The sequence below is a fragment of the Poromitra crassiceps genome (assembly GCF_964638095.1).
Source record: "Poromitra crassiceps genome assembly, chromosome: 21".
NCBI lineage: Eukaryota > Metazoa > Chordata > Actinopteri > Beryciformes > Melamphaidae > Poromitra > Poromitra crassiceps.
The window spans coordinates 1,728,922-1,752,500 of record NC_139638.1 but is presented as its reverse complement, the minus strand read 5'-3'; the positions used below and the strand labels follow the sequence as shown (position 1 = coordinate 1,752,500).

Genomic DNA, 23,579 nt, shown 5'->3' with positions numbered 1-23,579 from the left:
CAAATGACAACGTAGGAAAAAAAATGGCGGAGACAGCTGTCAGATCCTTGTGAATCGATCTTCGCTTATAACTTTACTAATACTTAGCAGAAAATGATGTTTTGTACAAGAATAGATGCGGGCTAATGTCTTCTTTGCAAAAGAAAGGCTGTTAACCCCGCATTTAACCCCGCATTTAACCCCGTAATGTTAGTTGGTGTCGGACTTTGCAGAAAGCATTCAGCTTCTCAGCAAGCGCTGAGAATGCAGCGCGGCGGCTGGAGCTGCCTGTCGGGGATTCCAGAAAGCTCTCAGCTACTCAGCAAGCGCCAGGATTGGCCAATGTCAACTTCAGTCTCCAGAACGATCCAATCAAATCACCCGCATGTTCTTGCGGTCCCGCCTTACAGTAGTGTTTCAACTGACTCTATCAGAATGACATGGCAGTCGGAGTCAGACTTATAGTATTATTATTATTATTATATTATCATACTTGGAAACCGTTTTATAAAAGCAATATAGCACTCGAGCTGCGTGTGTTGTGGAATATATCCCCCTGCTCAGCAGTTATCGCACTCGGCCTGCGGCCTCGTGGGATAACAGCTGATCAGGGGGATATATTCTTCACAACACACTGGCTCTCATGCTATATTGCTTAATTATATTTTCTTTGGGGGAGGGGGGGCACCAGCACAAATCTTGCCTAGGGCACCAACTTGGTCAGGCACGCCACTGATGGTAAAAGTACACCCTCAAGTGTAATATTGCTTAATTCAAGGTCCCCACCTGACAGAGATGATATGCTAAACAAATAAAAACATGGATAAAGGCTCTTCATCCATGCACGCACATGCACACGCGCGCACGCACACACACACACACACACACACACACTAGGGCATTCACAGACTAGTCGACTAGTCGACTAGTCGACTAGTAAAACCACTAGTCGACACTGTGCTTAGTAGTCGACTAGTCGTTTTAGCAAAAAAAAAATATATCTTTAAGAAAGAACATGAGGTATTTACACGACATACATGGACTATCATATCCCATATCCCCCACAAAGAACATCAAAACACAACAAGACAAAACAAGAAAACTGCATAAGATACACAATAATCCAAGAGCAAACAAGACTATTGGACAAACAACCAAACAAAAACAATGCATTCAAAGTAAATACATAGATCTTGCCCTTTTGGCAGCTATGCATAGCTTTAAATTGGAAAGCATCCATTCCCCCAGCTGTAGTTCACTGGTGGAATGAACTCTCAAGCTACGATATGTTGGATAACATTTACTACAAGAGCAAAGGCAGATTCTTAGACATCCCCAAAATATGGCAACCACAGAGTTTGACTTTAAGAACTTTTTACCCCAGTGTCATTAGGCTTATCAGGATAGGAGCTGAATGCATTGTTTTTGTTTGGTTGTTTGTCCAATAGTCTTGTTTGTTCTTGGATTATTGTGTATTTTATGCAGTTTTCTTGTTTTGTTTTGATGTAAAGATAAAAAAAAAAAAAAAAATTAAACGACTAGTGGACTACCTTTAGGGACGACTAGTCGACTAGTAAAATTTACTAGTCGTGAATGCCCTAACACACACACACACACACACACACACACACAAACACACACACACACACACACGGTGGCTGGTGAAATTAACCTAGGATCTTCATGCTGTGAGGCAACAGTGCCACCTTGCTGCCCTCCACCGCCATCAGTAAGAAAAAAAGTCATTGATGTGGTTGAGGTTGAAAGGCCCCTCCAGTCAGTTTTCCTGCCTGTAGAAGCGTTGGTGTTCTATGAAAACGTTCTAATATCTATCTCGTATAGTCACACCTCATCTGATTTGACCAAAGAACTGACATTGAGAAGGCTGTTCCACTGCAACATATTATGTTTAATATTATGTGCTCTGAACGTTCGGTGTAATTACCACATTAATTATCATATTTTAAATTCCTTCATTGCCTCCAACACTCTCACATCAAAGTTTGTCCTCCATTTTTTTTTTTTTTTTTTTAACCGTTATTTAACCAGGTCGGTCCCATTGAGATACAAACACCTCTTTTTCAAGGGAAGCCTGGCCAAGATAGCAGCATAAAATAAATAAAGTTACAACATTAAAACAGACAAACACCAATGCACAAACATGCAATAAAACAGGCAAAAGCAGTTACAACGTTCATAAAAAAACATGTGCAAATACGAAAATAATCTACTTATATGACCTTCATTAGATTTTTGAAAGTTCCAAGTGGAACAAGTTCCTTCAGTTTGAGGTTGCTCTGAAGTGAGTTCCAAGCTGTAGGGGCAGAATACATGAAAGCATGTTTGCCAAGATCTGTATGAATTTTGGGGACATTTAGCTGGTAGTAATCGGTTGAGCGTAAGCGGTAACTACTGTGGGCTCTAGAAATATAGCCACAGAGGTAAGATGGAATTAATCCAAGGATGGATTTATAGATAAACATGTACCAATGGGTGAGCCTACGTGCAGCCAGATAGGGCCACTCAACCCTGGCATATAGGGTGCAGTGGTGAGTGAGGGCTTTACAGCCCGTGACAAACCTCAGAGCACCATGATACACAGTGTCCAGAGAATGGAGACAATAGACAGGAGCATGCATATACAAACAGAGATCCATATCATATGCATGCATATGCATATACATCCATAGATGATGGAGGCCATTTTGGAGCCATTTGGAGCCCTGTGTCTTTAAAACGATGGAGAATATCATCACCAAAGTTAATCTTCATTCATTTGAAGAGACCAGGAATGTGTGAAAACAATAGGAAGACAATGTGAGTCCTAAGCCTGATTTCAGATGAAGTGACTCTATATAGACGTCCTCAAATTAAGTTTCACCACAATATTCATATAATATTCATGTCAGCACATCATTAAAAAATGCTGTCTGACCTCAGAGTCTCCAGGCTGTAGTGTGGACTCTCCAGAAGATCAGACAGGTGCTCCACTGCTGAATCCTCCAGCTCGTTGTCACTCAGGTCCAGCTCTCTCAGATGGGAGGAGGGGTTGGACTTCAGAGCTGAGGCCAGAGAAGCACAGCTGCTCTCTGACAAGAAGCAGCTCCTCAATCTGAATAAAGAATAAAACATGTAGATATAAAATAAAGCATTCCTGTATAGAAAACCTGATTGAAACCATGTTTCATAATCCACTCAGAGCTGTGGAGGTTTTAAATATACGTGTTTCTAAAATGGTGAAGTCAACTGAAAGCAGCTGAAGCCAACAGGCTGCCAGGTTCAAAAAGACATAACAAGGACATATGAATGACAACATGCTGCTGCTTCAATAAACAAGCAGAGGCTGAAGAGTGAGTTAGTGAGTGGAGGCTTTTCTTCACTATAAAATAAATCAGCAGAAACAAATAAAAAAAGATGAGAATGTAAATTTGTGGCTGGTGGAACAAACTTCCACTTGAAAGAGTGGCATCACTCGGCTCAACACACAGAGCTAAACTTGGACATTGTAGCCTACTTGCAAAAATATGTTTGTGTCCCTGTAATCAAAGTTTCAGGCACGTCAATTCCCCGTGCCAAACACATTTCTATTTACCAGTTTTATTTTGTTTCATTTTAACCAAAGGGCACGACCTCTCTGTCTTTCCTCAGCGTGATTACTCACCAGCAGAGGGCAGGAGAGAGAGAGAGAGAGAGAGAGAGAGGGAGAGAGGGAGAGAGAGAGAGGGAGAGAGAGAGAGAGAGAGAGAGAGAGAGAGAGCCTGGAAAGGATTAAAGCATGTACCCTAACAACAATTTGAAAGGATGGAGCGGGCGGTCCTCACTGCCACACACACACACACACACACACACACACACACACACACACACACACGCACACACACACACACACACACACACACACACACACACACTTGTCTCATGCTTTGGGGTCTATGAGTAATTATAAAATGGCTCTCTCAAATCAAGCAATCTGATTGGTTCACAGCTGTGGTATTTAGTGTATACCACAGCTAGAGCAGCATCCCCCGAAAGACTCCGCCTCTAACAAAACAAATGGTAGCTACCTAGCTTGCTAGCCTCGAAAACTGTAGGCGATATATTTTTTTCTTTGGCGAAGGCATGACCTGCTGCTTTCGCCATCCTGGGGGGAGAAAATATCGTTATGAGTCCCTCAAACCACTGGTGCTCTGGGAAAGGAAAAGTAATCAAATGGAGAGGAAGACTCATAAGCAAAAGGGCATAAAAATGCAGGTTCAGTCACTCAAGGCGGTTTGAAAATGTAAAAGGCCTTAAATTTAATGGGCTTGAATCATTAAAATACACCAACGCGTGTCGGCTTGCACCTTCTTCAGGGTGTGATGACACACAGAGAAATCCAGAAAACAAACATTAAAATGTAGCAAGTCAACCAAATGACAGCATCACTACAGATGCAATAAAACAATAAAAATACAGTAGAACCAATGAGGAAACCACATGAGCAATACAGTGTTTTTGAGGAAAGAGCATTGGGAATGAAAGGAGAGAGAACCAATGGCTACATGTTAGGACTAAGGCCATGGCTATAAGTATGATGAGAGCTCCAAGTCCTCATTGAGAACAGGGTAACTGTTGCACCAGCTGAACCTTATTTATTTCTTAAGTTAGGCTGTAAAGTCTACACTTTGTGTGACCTTGATGAAGGCACAGTGTGTTGAAACATCAGGTCACAACTTGATTTAAATATAGAAGCATAACAGAGTGTGCAGTTCTCCATCTTTTCACATGACACCTTCTTCAGACAGTCTGCACGTCACCTGAAGTCTCTGGGTGCTCATCTCCAGCTCCTGTGTTCTTTACATTAAATGTCAGCATGATATTCATATAACATCTATAATGAACAAAGAACTGACAGCATGTCTGACCTCAGAGTCTCCAGTCGACAGTGTGGACTCTCCAGTCCAGCAGACAGCAGCTTCACTGCTGAATCTTCCAGCGGGTTGAGAGTCAGGTCCAGCTCTGTCAGATGGGAGGGGTTGGACTTCAGAGCTGAGGCCACGACTTCCGAGTGAGTCTCTGAGAGTCCACACTCAACAAGTCTGTGATGACAGATTTAATGTCAAATCAGTTATTATCAAAACAGAGCTGAGAACAAGCATACCAATAACTTTATGCTGAATTAATATACATGATGGTGAAAATAATAATCACAATGATAATAATCCTAGTCATAATAATTGTAATAATCATAATAACAGTTGTTTTAATCACATTTTAACATTTTAACCACAGCTTTAACTCGTGAGCTTAAGCCCCCTTCACACCTTAACTGGAAGATATTTAGAAATAAAACTCTAAAAAGAAATTACAATCTGATAGAGTGAGTGTTGAGTAGGAGAGTAGTAGGAATACAGTGTGCAGTGTGAGTAGTGAAAGTGTGAGTAGTGAAAGTGTGACTATTGTTCTGGTAATATCACATTATGCAGGAGGATGCTGCGGCAACAAAGCTCTGGGCGGCGCGGGTGCCAGGCCGAAGCTCCCTAACTCTGGCTTCAGGCCTAACATCTGTGTTTGCCCAGAGTGCCAAGCCACCTACATGAACCTGGAGGACACTTTGATGCCGCCCAGTCGCCCTCTGGCTCGTGGGAAGACACGAACGATGAGGGAGCCTCCTTCCAGCTCTCCCTCTCCCAGACTCTCCTCCTCACCAGGCTTCCCTAGCCCGGGCCGCACCGCCTCCTCCGCCTGCCACCCCTCGTCCAGCAGCAGCGGGGCAGCGGCTCCACCTTCCTGGTTTCCACCGCAGCTCACAGCTTGGGCCTGGAGCTTCCTGCCCCGGGAGCCACGTGCTCCGAGGGCGGCTCTCCTCCTCTCTGACCCGGCCTGCCCAGCCTGCACGAGCTGAAACACTGCGGCCGTGCACCACGAGAGGTCCCGCTATGCGGTGGGAGGACATGACGCGGGTGGAGGGGGAGACAGACTGAGGCTTCCCCTCTGCACCTCCACTTGAAGACAGCCTGGTCCCCGTGCTCCTGCCTGGTGCCTCCTTCTACAACGGAAGCATAACATCCTGCTGTTGTCTGCCGCTCACATAAAGCAGCCTAAAGTCACTATTCAACACAATATGAAAAGTGTCCTATAGCAAATGTCCAGACTCCCAGAGTGCTGCTTTTGTGTAGGAAAGGTTCACAAAGTACAGGTTTATTATCTAAAGTGACCCTGTGCTACTGTCCTCTGCTCAGGTGAAGAGGATGGAGCAGCTCAGTGTCTCCATATCCCATCTCCTTCTCCCTGGTCCTCACCACCGGCCAAGCAGCTCAAATATCAGATAGCAGTGGAGTTTGATATAAAGCCTAATATCACCGCCTGGTAATAAAAACACTATAAAGGGCTTCACCCTCCTCCCTCTTAAAACTAAGATACCAGAGATAAAGTGTCATGTGTTTTTAATAGTGTACAAACATTAACGGCTTCGGCTCCAAAGCCCAATTCTCCAGATGGAGCTGGTGCCATTCAGAAAGCTAGTTTGTCTGATTTGATTTGATTTGATTTTATTAGACGTCAATCATGGAAAAAACAAGTTACAACAAGTTTATCAGAGCGTCAGGGATACAGACACATGAAATAGTGTTTTAGACACTATCAAATAGTGTCTAAAACACTATTTGAGTCTAAAGCAGGAAAACTATGAGATAAAACGTTTCCTGCTGGACCAGGAAGCAAGCTGTTGTGCTTTTAATACAACATCACAAAGCTGTGTGTGTGTATATGTGTGTGTGTGTGTGTGTGTGTGTGTGTGAGTGTGTGTGTGTGTGTGTGTGTGAGTGTGCGTGCGCGCGTGCATGTGTTTGTGTGTATGAGTGTGTTTGTTTGTGTGTGTGTGTGTGTTTGTTTGTGTTTGTGTGTGTAAAGATGTGTGTGTGTGTGTGTGTGTGTGTGTGTGTGTGTGTGTGGCCGGCAGCTCCACGCTCAGCTTCACCCTGGAGCCCTGCTTCTGCGCTGCTCTGAGAGGGCCTCAGAGGTTTTACAGCAGAAAACCTCGGACAAAACAAGCCTCCTGATTGGCCTATAACTTGTGAGGGCGTGAAAGACTCAACCTTTCTGTCCAATCACAGGAGAGGAAGAAATGCACCAGAATTCACATTTTTTCCCGCGTGGGCTCACTCTGAAAGAAGAGAGATTCACGCTCGCAGTCTCCCGCCTCCTCTCTGGGATTTCAGTAACCACACCTACTCCTCGCTCTCTGTCCTATCACAGGAGGGGAAGCCTCGCTCTCTGTCCTATCACAGGAGGGGAAGCGGTGTTTGCCTAGGCGGCCTCATTCAAAAAAAGATTACTTTTCCTCTCTCACCCGCTTTACAACAATACCAGAGGAGAGACAGAGCAATCCTACAAGAGATAACACTCTCACTCTCTTTCATAGAGGCCCCCGCGCACACAGCAGCAGCACGGTGGGCTGAAAGCTGCTGTTGACACAAATGAAACATACAGACTCATACAGAGTACAGCCCCTCTCAGAACACAGCCCTGGTGGATGCATATTTCCATATTCCAATCTGCCAGGCACACTGCAAATACCTGCGCTTCTCCTTTCAGGGGGTAGCCTATCAATACAACCGTCTCTCCTTCGGTTATGCGCTAGCCCCTCAAACCTTTACCAAGTGCATGGAGCTAGCCTTAGCCCCTCTATGAAGGAGATGTATCAGGGTCCTCCACTATCTGGATGACCTGATTCTGCTGGATGAGTCAAGAGAACAGACTGCCTTGTTGCATACGATGGAGACAGTAGAGAACCTCCAATCACTGGGTTGTGCCATCAATTGGACAAAGAGCTCTCCCCTCCCCAGTCAGACAGTGACCTATCTGGAGATACACCTCGACTCCAGGGTCATGAGAGGGAGATTATCCTCAGAAAGGGTGCAAGTCCTATTCTCCCTCATCCATCAATTTGCCCCAGGAGCCAAAGTAACAGCCCTCACTGTGAGGCACTTACTGGGGACAATGGCATTGACTCACGTCATGGTGGTGCTGGGTCTCCTTCACATGAGAAGGATACAGCGCTGGTTCAATCAAATGAATGTAGACTCGATACGGCATAAGAGGCATGTCCTAAGACCCCCCTCTCTATTCTCACAGGTCTGGAGTTTTGGGGGACCCCCAACAGACTCTCAGAGGGTGTCCCTCTGGGGAGAGTGAGGTCACACGTGACAGTGTTCACACATGCTTCCCTCTCCAGATGGGGGGGGGGGACACCCCCTCTCCCCTCGCCCTGGAAGCACTTTGCCCCCCAGCTCACTAGCATAGCCAGACTTGGCTCATTGGGAAAAACAGAAAGCCAGGGTGTGCCAGGGGGCGGACCATTTGGTGGTGGCCACCCAAAAAGATGTGGGCCTTTTCAAACCAGATTTAGAGGAATATTAACACATTCACTGCCAACAGTTTATCCAATACAGTAGCTTCTGCCAAGGATTTTTTTGAGGATTCTGGCTCATCTTTCAAGAGCCGAGGATTATTTTCTGCTAGGACTTTGTGAACACTAATAGAATGTGTGCTTTCTCTGTCTAAAATAGTTCATTTTTATCATGTTCTGTTATGTAGGCATTAGCAGTTGAATACAGCATGGTTTCAGAGTTTGAGAAGCAAAGCTGAGATAAATGCATTTTTAGAATCCCATGGGGGCGCACACACACCACCTCACGTGCCTGTGATTATGGGTGCCCTTGGGCAAGTGTGTATACTGTATTGTGTTTGTGTGTGTGTGTGTGTGTGTGTGTCTGCGCACTGCAGAGCTGAGTGAAGGAGACAGAGGGAAAGAGAGAGAGAGAGAGAGAGAGAAAGAGAGAAAGAAAGAGAGAGAGAGAGAGAGAGAGAAAGAAAGAGAGAGAGACTAAACTAATAGTTTAGTCCAATATAACAGCACCCCCACCCCCCTCTCCTGCAAACTCCTCCCTCCGTGGGTGTGTCTCTGGGGCTCTGCAGAGTGTGTGACAGGCGAGTCTCTGCTGCCTGGATGGCATTTCTGGGGTTTCGGTTGTGAGCTGGGATGTGAGCTGGGATGAAGCTGCGTGCGATTCTGGGCTTTCTGCTGCGTGTGTTGCACCCAGAGTCTATTTTTGGAATCCCCCACGTTGTGCGCCAGCTCCCAGCGCGAAAGCGTTTTCGCCAAACCATTCTCATGAGAATGGTTTCCTCACGCTTTTTTCTGCTGTTTTTGCTTGGCTTTCTCTAGTCTGGAGAGCACTGTCGCCACTTAGTGGGTCGGTGGAATGGGTTGTACACGTTCGGTGGCTCCCATATTTTTATAGGAGACGTAGGGGGCTTTGATCCACGTCCCACCGTCAATTTTTTTTTTTTTTTTGACGAGTTGACTCGTCCACGGCAGTCAACCGTTGGTTTCTGCTTGACGAGTTGACTCGTCCATGGCAGTGAACGTGTTAAGATAGGACCATAACCATCAATGTTTGCTCCTTTTCGCACTCATTAGCAGGTAGAAGCAGTCAATTAAATTGTATTTTTTGGCAACATGTAAAACCACTTTGGTATCTCAAAAAAGTCTCACCTACTTTTTCCAATGAGTGTTCTAGTCGGGAAAGAACGCAAGTTTGGTTGGCATGTAGGTTTGTCTACTGCAGAGAGATCTGTAGCGTTCTCAGTGTCCTCTGGCTCTCCTGCTGCACAAACCACCGGTGTGTTTTTGGCTGGGTCCCCCCGCTGTTATTAACGTCATTGTTTCGGCTGCATCATCTTCATCATGCATCATCTTCATCACTGTCCACCACCAAGCGTTCACACCCAAAGCGCTTTTTTCAGTCAGAATGCTATGAAAATCATGTTGAGAGCGCTTCCATTGTGCACAAAACACAGCACACTGAGTGTTTTTTTGTGCTCCGTTTGTTTTTCCCCTGTAGTCGCGTGCAGTACAGATCAGAACACAACGACCACACTTTTGTCTGTTTGATGTTGTTCACTGTCCACATGAAAGACAGATGCTTTTACGAGCCATGTCTGAGCAAGATGGCGGTCGAGAGCATGCGGTGGTGAGAGCGTCGCTTCAGCTTGATGATATTTGGGTCAGAAACCACACGTATCGCTCAAACTTGTTTTAACTTTTAACCGAAATATCTTGGTAAAGAGCGGTACTCCGTTACAGTATTGTTTTATAGGGTGTAAACCTTTTTTGACACACAGCCGAAATCTCTCTGTTTAGAGCGGAACTCTCTGTTAGCAAAATAGCAAAGGGCCTGAAAGGCTAGTCCTGCTAGCTTTTGGCCTACAGCCGAAATCTCTGTGAACAGAGCGGAACTCTCTCATTGCTGGCCTGCCTGCCTGCCCTGCTTCGGCCGGGTTCTAGGGGAGTCCTCAGCGGCGGGGTTTGCCTTTAGCCCAGGATCCGTTGAGGACAGTCTGCTACTACCACGACGATAGCAAGGCAGGGCCCGACGCCGAAGCTAGCTGGGCTAGGATAGCCATTGAGCTACGTCGACCGGGTCTCGTCAGTCGACCGGGTCTCTGCCACTCCTACCCGGCACCAACAAGCGGGGCCTATCGCGCTGGTGGCAGCTAGCGGAGCAGCTAACTCCTACCAGCAGCGGGTTTTCTTCGCTCTTCGCTTCAACCTTCAGCAAAACCATACAGGGTCCCAGCTGCATAAAGTGTGGAAGAGCCAGACATCTCTGACCCCTTCCCGCTATCCTAACGAGGTGGCGGGCTACCTAGTGATCAGCTCCAGAGGCCTTCACCGGAGGCTAGAGCTAGCTTCACTTCGTTGGTACATCCCTGGTAAGAGGCTAAGCTAACGACGCTCCTCAGCTAGAGCCCCTCAGCCCAGGATCCATGGTGGATGTGTCCACTCCTGCCCGGCGTCAACAAGCGGGGCCTATCGCGCTGGTGGCAGCTAGCGGAGCAGCCACTGGCCTTCACCGGAGGCTATAGCTAGCCATCATTGGTATCGTTGGTACATCCCTGGTAAGAGGCTAACAGCTAGCGACGCTCCTCAGCTACAGCCCATAAACCCCAGGACTTGACCGGTCTTGAGCACCTCATCTCCAGCATCGCTTCCCGGACAGTTACCTTGGTCTAGCCATGGCCAAATTCAACATGATTTATTTTATTTTAGCTTTTATCACCATGACTTCCCCACCCGATATGCATTTAAATGATCTGTATGTCCCTGCGCATTTGCCTAGCGATAAAACGGACACTGTCAGTCAAGGTAACTCTAACTTTACTACGGTTGGTCTGTTTAATTTACTCATAGTAGATCACATAAGATCCGTTTTTACTCCTGCTCTACTGGTGTTAAAATCTTTCATCCTGCATGAATCTATGACTGTTGAAACATGTAATGCTAAGGTTAAACGTCCAAAAAACGGTATTAAAAATGCCTTAACCCGATCAGCAATTTTATTACTCCTTTTAGTATCTGGTAACATCAATGTTAATCCTGGCCTCGTAGCTCAGATGGAGAGCCCAACCCGTCCCTCTCTCCAAATCCCCCCACCCCCGGCTGACAGTTTGTCCATGTCTTTGGACGGGCTGTGGTCGGCTCGGGGGTTGCATATTATACACCTCAATGTTAGGAGTCTAGTAAACAAAATTGATGAAATTAGGCTCCTCTTTGCGAGCAACAAGGCCCATATTATTTTGTTCTCTGAAACGTGGCTGGATAGCTCCATAAACGATTCAGAGATCGAAATTCAAAATTATACAATTATAAGGAAAGACAGAAACAGGAGAGGGGGGGGGGGTGTGCGGGTACATTCGATCGGACATTTGTTTTAATGTGAGGTCGGATCTAGAATGTGCCCAATTAGAGGCGGTTTGGCTGGACATTTTAATGCCTAAAACCAAGCCCCTTTTAGTCGGGATTTTATACTGCCCACCGTCCCAGTCAGCCTTTTATGAGTATCTGGAGGAGTCATTTTCCAACGCTATTGACCACGGTAAACGCAAAACAATTCTCATTGGAGATTTGAACACAGATATGCTTAAACATGACTCCTCTAGCTTCAAAGCCCTTAAGGCGTTTTGTAAACTTTTTAGTCCACATCAATTAATTTCCCAGTTTACTAGAGTGTCCCCCACGTCAAATACCATTTGATCTTGTGCTTACTTCTGACAAGTCCAATATTTCCAACAGTGGTGTAATCGAGTATGGCATAAGTGATCATTCACTCATTTATTGTACACGCAAAACTCAGAGACCAGTAATAAACTGCCACCATACGGTCAAAATTAGATCCACGAGGAACTATAATAAGGAGTCCTTAGAACACGAGCTTGGAAAATCGGACTTGTCACAGGTGCTCAATATGTCAGCGGCAGAGGATGCATGGTGCCTGTTTAAGATTACATTTTTAGGGGTCATTAACCGGCTGGCCCCGGTCAAATCGGTCAGGTTTAAAACTAGAACTGAACCCTGGATAAATGCAGATATCATCGAAGCCATTAAGGTTAGAAATGATAGCCTGCAGAAATTCAAGATTATAAAAGATGAAGCCTCCTTCGGCCTATTTAAAAAACACCGAAATGAAGTAAATAGGCTAATCAAAAAGGCAAAATTAGAGTACTATAATGAGGTAATTGCAGAGAATAAGGATGATCCCCAAAAGCTCTGGAAATCCTTAAATCAATTGGGCTATAATAACAAACTTAAAACTAGATATCTTAACGTGAACTTAAACTCGGAAGGCACCTTAACATCTGATAAATCCCTTGTCGCTGGCATCTTCAATCGCTTCTTTACAACCATTGCGAGCACCTTGGTTAGTAAATTACCCTCCTACTCTGGACGGTATGGTAAAGACCACATTGAGAGTTTTTACTCAAACTTAGGAGTTCGGCCGGACGACTTCCAGTTTCAGGAGGTGTCAGAGGAGGTGGTGCTGTTGAAGTTCAGGGCCCTCAAGCCGTCTAAAGCTACAGGTATTGACAACATCCCAAGCAGGTTCATCCGAGATGCAGCTGATTTGATTTCACCGTATATTACTCATATAATCAATCTGTCTATTAAAGAAGGTCATGTCCCCCATGATTTCAAACAAGCCAGGGTAATCCCCCTTCATAAAAAAGGAAGTAAACTTGAACCAGGAAACTATCGCCCAGTCTCAATCCTCTCCTCCATCTCTAAGTTAATGGAAAGAGTCATTTTTGAACAAATAGACAGTTATCTTGCATCTCGGGAGCTCCTGTTTAAATTTCAGTCAGGTTTCAGAAAATCTCATTCAACTGACACCTGTTTGCTCTTTCTAACCGATCACATCAGAAAGGAAGTTGACGCTGGCAAATACTGTGGTATGGTCATGCTGGACCTACAAAAAGCATTTGACACCGTTAACCATGATGTTCTTCTGTGTAAGCTCGGGGCTCTGGGCTTCAACAGCACTTCCCTCAACTGGGTTAGGTCCTACCTGGAGGGTAGGGAGCAGGTGGTGGACGTAAATGGAACGATGTCATGTCCCCTCCCCCTGACGTGTGGGGTCCCCCAGGGAAGTATTTTAGGGCCTTTATTCTTTTTAATTTATATTAACGATATGCAATCGGCCGGTGATTGCAACCTGTTCCTTTTCGCGGACGACTCCGCCCTCTTGTTCTCGCACAAGGACAAGGGGGAGATCGAAAGGAAATTGAGCAGTGACCTTCACAGTGTTAGTGAGTGGCTCTCGGATAACAAATTATCACTTAATCTGGGGAAAACGGAGGCCATTTTATTTGGCTCAAATTTTAATTTAAAAAAGTCCCCCGAGTTTAAAATCATCGTTGGTGACGTAGTTGTTAACACCAAGGAGGAGATTACATACCTTGGCTGCATTTTAGATAACAAACTTTCAGGAGAAAGCATGGCCTCAAAAGTGATTTCCAAAGTTAGTCAAAGAACCAAATTCCTAGCCAGAATTTCTTCTTTCATTCACAAGAGCGCCCTTGAAACCTTGGCAAATGCTCTGATTCAATGTCACTTTGACTATGCTTGCTCCTCTTGGTTCACGGGAATCACCACCAATGAATCACCACCAAACTCAAAAACAGGCTTCAGACCTCCCAGAATAAATTAATTCAGGTTATTCTGAAGCTTCATCCCAGAGTCCATCTCCTCCCCTCCCACTTCCATAGCCTCAGGTGGCTCAGAGTGGAGGAGAGGGTTTCCCAAATTAAATTGTGCATGGTTTTTAGGATTTTTAAACGGGAGGCTCCTCGTTACCTCGCTGACTACTTTTGTAAAGTCAGTGAGGTACATGGCTACTCCACAAGAGGAAGCACCTCCAACATTGTTCCCCCCAAATTTAAAACCCTAAAGGGTAAATGCACCTTTTCCTACTCAGCAGCTATTTTATGGAACAAACTCCCTGAGAGTATTAAGACACTTAACTCCAGGTTCTCTTTTAAGCTTGCCTTGAAAAAATGGCTGGTTGGCTCCCAAATGTGGTCATAAACCTTTTATTTTCCTTTTGTTATTTTCCCTTTCTTAAAACCTTTTATTTTCCTTTTCTTATGTCCCCTGAATAGGCGGGGTTTTTAAATCCCTAGGTAGGTTCCTGTTTTTAGTATATGAGCTGGTCTCTATCTTATTATTTATTGATGGATGCATTTTTATTAGGTATCTAATTAACCATTCACTTAAGGTTTTAGAGTTTTGATTTGAGTGGTAAATGTTATCATCTGTTTGTGTATGTTTTTGTCCTGCGCACACACGCGCTCATACCTGCATACAGATTAACTCGTCTTGTCCCACACACAAGGACCACAATGGAAACAAGCCCTCGGGCTTTATTGTGTTTTATTCCTTTTGAGCAATATGTTGATGTTGTGTTTGTCTTGTACTTACCTGCTATTATTGTTTCAATAAAGTTATCAATCAATCAATCAAAGCCAGATTATTGCTAATTCTGGCAGCAACAGAGGTTGAAAATCCCTTGGGAGGAGAAAAGGTAGGCTACAGTAGGAAGAGTGAAAAAGACGATCAGGGCGCTTTTCCTCAATGTTCAACTTTTTCAGCTTTAAAATGCCCACAGCGCTCCTCCAAAAACAACAGATGTCACCAGCGCTGAAACGCCAGGTGCGTTCATTAAAAGAGGAGCACGTCTAGCGCGTCCTTACATAGAGAATGAATTGCAGAAAGACATTGGCAGCTCCAAAAACGCTATTGGTCTAAATGGCCGACAGGCTGTGCATGACAGCTGATGTGTTTTGCAGACAAACAAACACAACTTAATTTTTCACCCTTTCTGTTTGGGTGTGCCAGCTGCCTGTGTGGGTGGCATTTACACACCCAGGCGCACCCATATACGCGCATGCCCCAGCTGTCAGGTTATCATCATGTGCTATGGTTTACTTTAAAACCTTTGTTCTGCTGCTGAGTTGGACAAAGTTATTTAGGGATGTCTTATACAATAGGAGAAATTAGAAAAAATAATTGTGATCTTGGATGCCACAGTAGTGAGCGAGATTCTGATTTGTCTGAAATTGGCTAGATTATATTTCAGTATTTGGTTCATCTTCCTTATATGCTTTTTAAAGCACAGAGTGGGATCTAAAATTACGTATTTAAACTCATCAACATTTTTTTATTGATGAACATATACAACACAAATGTGATGTTGTATGAATATGATGTACTGGATTCAGACGCCAGGAAGACTTGCTGGTGCCATAGAGTTAACGTGGATCCTTATAAATAAAAAATAAAAAAAATAAAAAAATAAGATACCAGGACTAACCGAGCCTTCCTGCAGTTCCTCACAGCTGGCATCAGTCTCCGCCGTCCATTATCTGATGTGTTGTAGGCCTGCAGGTCCAACACATCTAGAACCTCCTCTGACATCTGCAGCATGTAGGCCAGAGCTGAGCAGTGGATCTCAGAGAGTTCCTTATCTGATCTGTTCTCTGACTTCATGAACTGTTGGATCTCCTGATGTACTGACTGGTCATTCATCTCCATCAAACAGTGGAAGATGTTGATGCTTCTGTCAGGAGAGCAATCATGAGTGGCCATCTCCTTCAGGTTGCTGATGGCTGCCTGTATGCTTTCTGGTCTGCTGTCTGTCTGACCCAGCAGGCCTCCTAAGAGACTCTGGCTGGACTCCAGTGAGAGGCCATGAAGGAAGCGGACAAATAGGTCCAAGTGGCCATTTCTACTCTGCAGGGCTTTGAGCATGGCCTTCTCCAGGAAGACATACAGTGATTGGTTTTTTTTCCTGTCCCAGTCAGTGTCTTTTCCCAGGAATGTCTCCAGTACTTTCTCAGCCCTGTTTGTGTAGCAGTGGAACATGTAGACTGCAGCGAGAAACTCCTGAATGCTCAGATGAACAAAGCAGTAGACCATCTTCTTTAAGAGCACACACTCTCTTTTGAAGATCTCTGTGCACACTCCTGAGAACACTGATGCCTCTCTGACATCAAGACCACACTTCTCCAGGTCTTCTTGGTAGAACATGAGGTTGCCTGTCTCTAAATGTTCAAACGCCAGTCTCCCCAGCTTCAGAAGAGCTTCCCTGTCAGTCTGCGTTAGCTCCGGTTGACTCCTCTCATGTCTCTCATTATACTTCTGCCTCTTCCTCTCTGTCTGAACCAGCAGGAAGTGTGAGTACATCTCAGTCAGGGTCTTGGGCAGCTCTCCTCTGTGGTCTGTAGTCAACATGTGCTCCAGAACTGTCGCAGTGATGAAGCAGAAGACTGGGATGTGGCACATGATGTGGATGCTCCTGGATGCCTTGATGTGGGAGATGATTCTGCTGGCCTGCTTCTTATCACTGGATCTCCTCTTGAAGTACTCCTCCTTCTGGTCATCAGTGAACCCTTGTACCTCTGTTACCCTGTCAACACATGTAGGAGGGATCTGATTGGCTGCTGCAGGTCTGGAAGTTATCCAGAGGAGAGCCAAGGGAAGCAGATTCCCCTTGATGAGGTTTGTTAACAGCACATCTACTGATGATACATCTGTGACAACAGACACACGTTCTGGGTTCTGGAAATCCATTGAAAGTTTGCTTTCATCCAGGCCATCAAAGATGAACACAACTTTACAGACAGAGAGCTGCTCTGCTGTGACCATCTGTAATGTTGGATGGAAAACATGGAGCAGCGTGAGAAGACTGTACCGCTCATCTTTGATCAAGTTCAGCTCCCTGAACGAAAGCGGAATCACAAGACTGACATCTTGATTTTCCAAACCCTCTGCCCAGTCCAGAGTGAACTTCTGCACTGAGAAGGTTTTTCCAATGCCAGCAATGCCCTGTGTCAGGACTACTCTGATGTTACTCTTTTTTTCTCTCTTTTCTTCCTCTTGGCCAGGTAACCTTTCTTCATTTTCTTTCCCTTTCTTCTCTTTGTCAGGTAAGGGTTTAAAGATGTCATGGCACTTGATCGGAGCATCATGGGTCTCTTCCATCTTGGATACTGTCTGCTGTTTGAGTAAAGCATCATGGACGGTCTTCATCTTGGACACTGTCTCCAGCTGCCACACCTCATGTTGGGTATTAACGTCTTCACTTCGTCCCACTGTGATGTAGAGCAGAGTGTAGATCCTGTTGAAGGAGGTTCCAGTTCCTGCTTCAGCGGTTCCTGCTTCAGTTCCTTCTGTCACAGATCCACATCTCTTTATCAGAATGATCTTATGCTCATCTAAAACCACCTGCAGAGCACCGTCCACTGGAAGACATGAAGGAGTAAATAAGGGTTACTCAAATACTGTATAGTATCTGGCATGAATTGTGTGTGTGTGTGTGTGTGTGTGTGTGTGTGTGTGTGTGTGGGTGTGGGCTTGTGCGTGTGTGTGTATACACACACACACACACACACACACACACACACACACACACACTGTGTATGTATATATGTTGCATGATAAATAAAAATGTGTCTGTAGCAACACAATAAGTATAGTATCTGGCTTGCATTGTGTGTGTGTGTGTGTGTGTGTGTGTGTGTGTGTGTGTGTGTGTGTGTGTGCGTGTGCGTGCATGCGTGCGTGCATGCGTGCATGTGTGTGTGTGTGTGTATATATATAGTCCTGGTTTTAGAATTGGTGACAACAGTAGATACACTCCAAGTCTTACTTTGTACGATGCTGGTTTGCCTGGATGTCTGCAGTCTTGTGCAGTCTTGTGCAGGTGCAGTCTGACAATGAAAAATCTTGAATATAGGTATCCGTCTGTCATCACTCGTCTTCCTCTCTCTGTGGAGATGAAGGCAATTCATTATGACAGATTATAAATATTTATAAAGGTAGTAAAACAACCAAAAAAGGTTTTACTGTAACTATCTTTTGTTGCTAGCAAGCAGAGTATGGAATTAATGGAAAGTATCAGTTGTGGTGACATCTAGTGGACATAAATCACGAGTACAGGTTTGGGCAAGGAGGGCCACAGTCACATGGCCCGCAATGGACTATGGGATATGGGTTGAGGTATAGAGAGCCGCAGTAACGAGTCCGGAAATCATCAATGCTAACAGCCCTGGTTCAACACAGTTTTCGCCTATGGGAGTTTTGAATGGGTTTTTGGCGCGATGCTTCTAATAATCTCTCTGGGCAATGCTGGCTTAATCAAACGCGAACCAGATGGTAGTAACATCATCTTCACACATGAAGACCACTTTTATGAGTTTTGAAGCGTTTGTGCCGTTAAAAGGGCGGCTAGCTAGCAAACGGCTAAATGGGACTACACTGTTGAGTCGATGGGGATATATACGTCAATAACGTCACCACTCAAAGGACGAACACGGAAATTATCTTTCCCTCACCTGGTTCAGCCCCGTTCAGCCCGGGGTAATCAGTGCACACATCAACAACAGTCCAGGTTGTGTGCTGACGTGACGTGGAAGCCTATGCGACAGTGTGTAGTTCTGGATTAGCTTAGCACGAGCTTTTTACCTCTAGGGCTCGCATTTACGCTTCAAAACTCATGAAAGTGGTCCTCATGTGTGAAGATTATCCCGCTGAACCTTGGTTCGCGTTTGATTAAACTTGCGTTGCCCAGAGACCTTATTTGAAGCATCGCGCCAAAAACCCATTCAAAAATCCCATAGACAGAAACAGTGTTGAACCAGGAAGTTCGGGACTTCCGCATTCAGCCTACAAAAATACGTCATCCCTGCGGCTCTCTATTGCCACCTTCTGACTTAGTGATTCAGTCTATCTCATGACCTGAGAGCGACTGTGAGCAGCGATGGAATATGTAGAGTACCAGGAAATAAGCGGCTCCAGCTACTTGCTGGGCCAAAAGAGAAGCGTCTTGTCTCTCTGTTTCCGCGTCTCTTCACAAAAAGACATGTAGCATCTTTGTTGCTAACTTGATGACACAAACATAAACCTGTCAAGTGCAGTCGATCACTGAGTACACAGATCATAGTGTGTACACTACATTACTGGTGGGCGGGATGAGACAATTTGATTGACACATGATGGACGTGCTATTGATTAACAGTAGTGTTAAAAGCAGCATCAAATTAAACAGGGTAGTGAAGCAGTATTTAATGAAAAGAAGCAGCAACGTTTGGAAACACATTAAACTGAAATGCTGAAATCCCTTTTGAATAAATAAATGTTGGTAAATATCGGTTATCAGTGAAGAGAGAAGCCAGCACTCCAAATGTCTTTTCATAGGGTTTAATAAGTTCCTCAAACCTGGGCAGCAGACAACGAACATTTCAGTCAAAGACCTTCCTCAACTCTCTTCACTGAACTTTTTGCTTGCCCTCCACCCAGTGAGTTTTTTTAATCCATTTTGAGTGTGCTCGCGACCAGTGTTTTTCTAAATATCGGTTATCAGCCATGACAGCAAAGTTAATATCGGTTATCGGTATCGGTCACAATTTTCATATTGATGCATCCCCAACTGTGTTGTTCAGCACACTCTACTGAGAGGCATAATCACAGTATTTCTGAGCATTTCAATACATTATCGGCTTGCTACACTTGTGGCCGTGAGCTAGCTACTGTCCAAACATCTAGCGGATAATGAGTAAGTATTCCACTTTTATCGTTTGGCTTCAAAACACTTGGATTATGCTTTTTGGAGTCGTTTTTTTATGGTGTCATTTTCTTAATGATATTTTGTGGTTATGTAATAAACACTTCCGCCACGAGCTGGTGCATCGACTCCGCAGTAGGGAACCAAAGTCACGGCCACTTCCAGTTTAGGCATACAGACAGATTTCATCTGCCATTAAATACTTATAAAAAAAGTTGTACTTGGTCAAAGCACTCGGCCCAAGTTTTGTTCTGAGTGAAATGTTCTGGTCTCTCATGATTCCAATAATACAGATTTGACTCATGTAACTTTGCTGTCTTACTGCTCCATTTCCAAGGCGCTGCTGTGAGGGGGCTCTTTTGTAAAGAAAAAAGAAAACTTTTAAAGAACAAAAGCCCCACTTTTACCGCTGTGTACTGCAGCAACACTGCAGCAAAGTGGCCAAACTAACTATTAACTAACTACAAACTAACCAAGCAAACTATTAGAGTAACACCTGTAGCTGAATCACTTGGTTTGACCAAGTAAAACTATTTTCATCAGCATTTGATGAAATGTCTATGGAAAAAAGAATGGAGGATGAAATCCCTTGGTTCATATAACTAAAGTGGGCATGACTTTGGCCCTATTGAATCTGTACCTTTCTTTCACTGCAGCAAACTGGGGCCTGCTCAGGGCTCTTAGTGTCAGGCAGTTCAAGTCTTTTCCATGATTTAATCATGTAGTACCTCAAAATTAATTGAACTTTTCAAGTGTTTTCTCTTAGATTTAGCTGTTTCCATAACGTCTGTGCAACATCCTGTGTGCTTTACACATTAACTGTCATTATGTGTAATACATGTTTTAGGCCAGTAGAGGGCAGGGCATATTTTTTTATGTGAGGGAGTCAGTGTAATGTGCATGGTCAGGTGTCAACACATGCTGTATCAATTTAAATTAATTCCACTATTTTATCCTGAGCATGAAGAGAGCTGCGCGCTTGACATCGGTCCTAGTGATTCTTGCTTCTGGTGCGGCAGTCAGATAAGATACAGATAGCAAGCAGTGGAGGACTCGCACACAGAACTATAGACAAGACAAAAAGTCTTAAAGGTCCCATTCCGTGCAAAAGCTGTTTTTACTTGTAAATGCATATGCTGCATATTGCTGTCATCCCTCCCTGTAATGAATGGTCACAAGCTCAGAACTGCCACAGTTGGATTTGTCCCTATCCAGCTTCCCCCTGCAGTCTCCTTCAAGCCACGCCCCCTAACGCTCTGTTCCCCAGACAGGGTATTGGGACGTCACGATGGTCCTCAAGCATACTGTCATACCTCAAGCGTCTCTCTCACACAAGCTACCTGCACCATTTTGTCCATAGCCACTAAATTAACACTTCTAGCTGGAGCGACGCCAACTGTACATGATCCAGCAACTGTGGAGGTGCATTCGGTAAGTCTAGGCATTTTGAGATGTCCTCTTTAGCGTAGCGTTGCTAACGTTAGTTGTGGACACAACCTAGCGTGCTGGTCCACATACGCTAATCTGATTGGCAGCTGGGAGCCTGGGGCGGGCTCTCCCTCAGCGGCGAATGAGAACTGTTAGTTCTGAATATATTATAGAAACAGACCATTCTTGGTACGCAACGAGATGAGGAAGGGACAACTCCGTCACAACAAACGGGGTTGCTATATTTTCGACAAATTAATCCAGAATCATGTTTTATGGACCAGAGACACACGTTTTTAAGAGGTTACAGCTGCACGAATTGGGACCTTTAAAAAGTCAGATCCATTTTATTGTAGGATCGGCACAAATTGGCAGCAAACGTTTCAGTCCTAGTTGGACTATTATCAGTGCATCCTTCCATTTCTAAATGGGGACATAGAGTCATGCAAAGTGTTTTGTTTTAAACCTTTTTTTTCTTCTATTTTCAGTGATGGAGACTAGTGAACTACATGTAATTAAACTAGTAGTTTAACTACATTTTGCAGCAACCTGCTGGTAGTTCAACTACTACATTCATATTTGCATCATGATTCAAGTAGTTAATGTACTTTTTTGACATTTTTGTGTAGTTTACTGAAACTACAAACTACAAATATTAACATGAAACATTAATTAACATTTAGGAATTAAGCAAGATTGATTAATACCATGGCACATTATGGCGGGTGGTGAAAGAAATGTACCATAGTATTGATAATTCTTACTTGGTTACTTTCTACTGTAATTATTTAGTTCATGAATCTGTTTAGAATTCAGACTGTGGGAGTGAATGGGGAGAAATCATTCCATTGTACAGTACTTGTTACACATGACAATAAATTATTATTGCCCTTTATTAACAAATGTTCAGAGACGTTGTTGCTATTTTAGAACTTAGTTGTCTAACTGAGTAATGTTGCTTGCTGCAATACCTCCACCTGGACTCTAGTTTGTGAAAGGCAGCTGTCTGACTGATGGACATTGTATACAAAACCAACGCTGACATTCCTTGCACTTTCCCATGAATGGAGGGGGTCACTTTCGTGACAAAACGTGACACAAATCGTGACTGACAGACGCCTCCACCTGCCCGTCCACCTAGGCAATTTTATTATAGGAGGATTGGGTTCTATTATGTTGAAAGGTATTATCGGTAAAATATTATGACAATATCAGCCAGGACATTTTACTACATTATTGGTGAAGTTATTACATTATTAGGTTTATTACATTTTTGATCATGTTAAGTGGAGATTTTACTACATTTTTATGATATTATTATGTTATTGAGTGCTACAGATCTCTTACTTTGTGTCTGGGGGTCCAGGTTCATTACTGAAATCTGGAGGTATGTCTTTAGAGTGGTCACTCTTATAGCTGGGTGCTGGAGACTCTGCTCTCTGCCTGTGGTACTGATCTCTGCAAACACAAATGGTTGATATCATCATTAGTTCTAGTAAAGACAGACAACAATGTGTTGTCACACTGTTACTGTTTCTGTCCATCTGGAGTTTTTCATCAGGAGAACAGCTGCTTCTGTTCTGATCCTAATCTGCACTTTAACAATAAAGTCAATTTATTATAGTCCGGGAGCCAGGAGCGCCGTATAGGGGCTTCAAGGGGCCCTTGAAGCTGACAGGGGCCCTAATTTTTTTTTTTTTCTTTTTTTTTTTGCAATTCCATCGCAGGCCACACAGGGGGCCCGCGACAACTTTTCTTAACTACTGGAAATTACCCTGTTAGACCTTAGTGAAATATGCTTACTTCACAGAGTGTTTACATGGCTGTCTAGCGAACATTTAATCAATGCAAACAATTGTTTGCAAGCCGTTCCTAACTGATGAAGGAGGTGAGACACACAGCAGCATTGTGTTGAATGACATGGTAGTTGGCACAATTGCAGTGGGTATGTGGGGATTTATTTGTAATACTAATAATAATAATAATAATAATAGTAAATATAGCCGCAAGCGGCAATGCGGGGTCCAAGCTTCTGGTGACTTGGGGGTTATATGTCAGATAATATTAATATAGACACTGAATTTCACATTTAGTCAGAGTTGATATGTGCACAAGTGTACCAAGTTTGTAGTAATTAATATGTAGTAAGTAGCAGTGGTGGTGGTAAGCCAAATGGTGGCTGTCAAAGAGTAATGGACTTTTTCTAGGCAAACTGTCATAATTTCAAAT

At 44.2% G+C, this 23,579-nt stretch overlaps 1 protein-coding gene across 1 annotated transcript in view; it reads right to left on the bottom strand.

The window, feature by feature from the left end:
- LOC310795688 (protein NLRC3-like) overlaps positions 1 to 23,579 on the bottom strand; it is a gene marked incomplete at its 3' end in the record, with an annotated part of 260,674 nt that overhangs the window by 115,501 nt on the left and 121,594 nt on the right. The window contains exons 6-9 of the mRNA XM_083657757.1: positions 22,698 to 22,808; positions 18,009 to 18,127; positions 15,662 to 17,601; positions 4,884 to 5,047 (exon numbers count right to left, since the gene is read on the bottom strand). Of these exons, the coding sequence (XP_083513883.1) occupies positions 4,884 to 5,047; positions 15,662 to 17,601; positions 18,009 to 18,127; positions 22,698 to 22,808 (2,334 nt within the window). The remainder of the gene's footprint in view (positions 1 to 4,883; positions 5,048 to 15,661; positions 17,602 to 18,008; positions 18,128 to 22,697; positions 22,809 to 23,579) is intronic.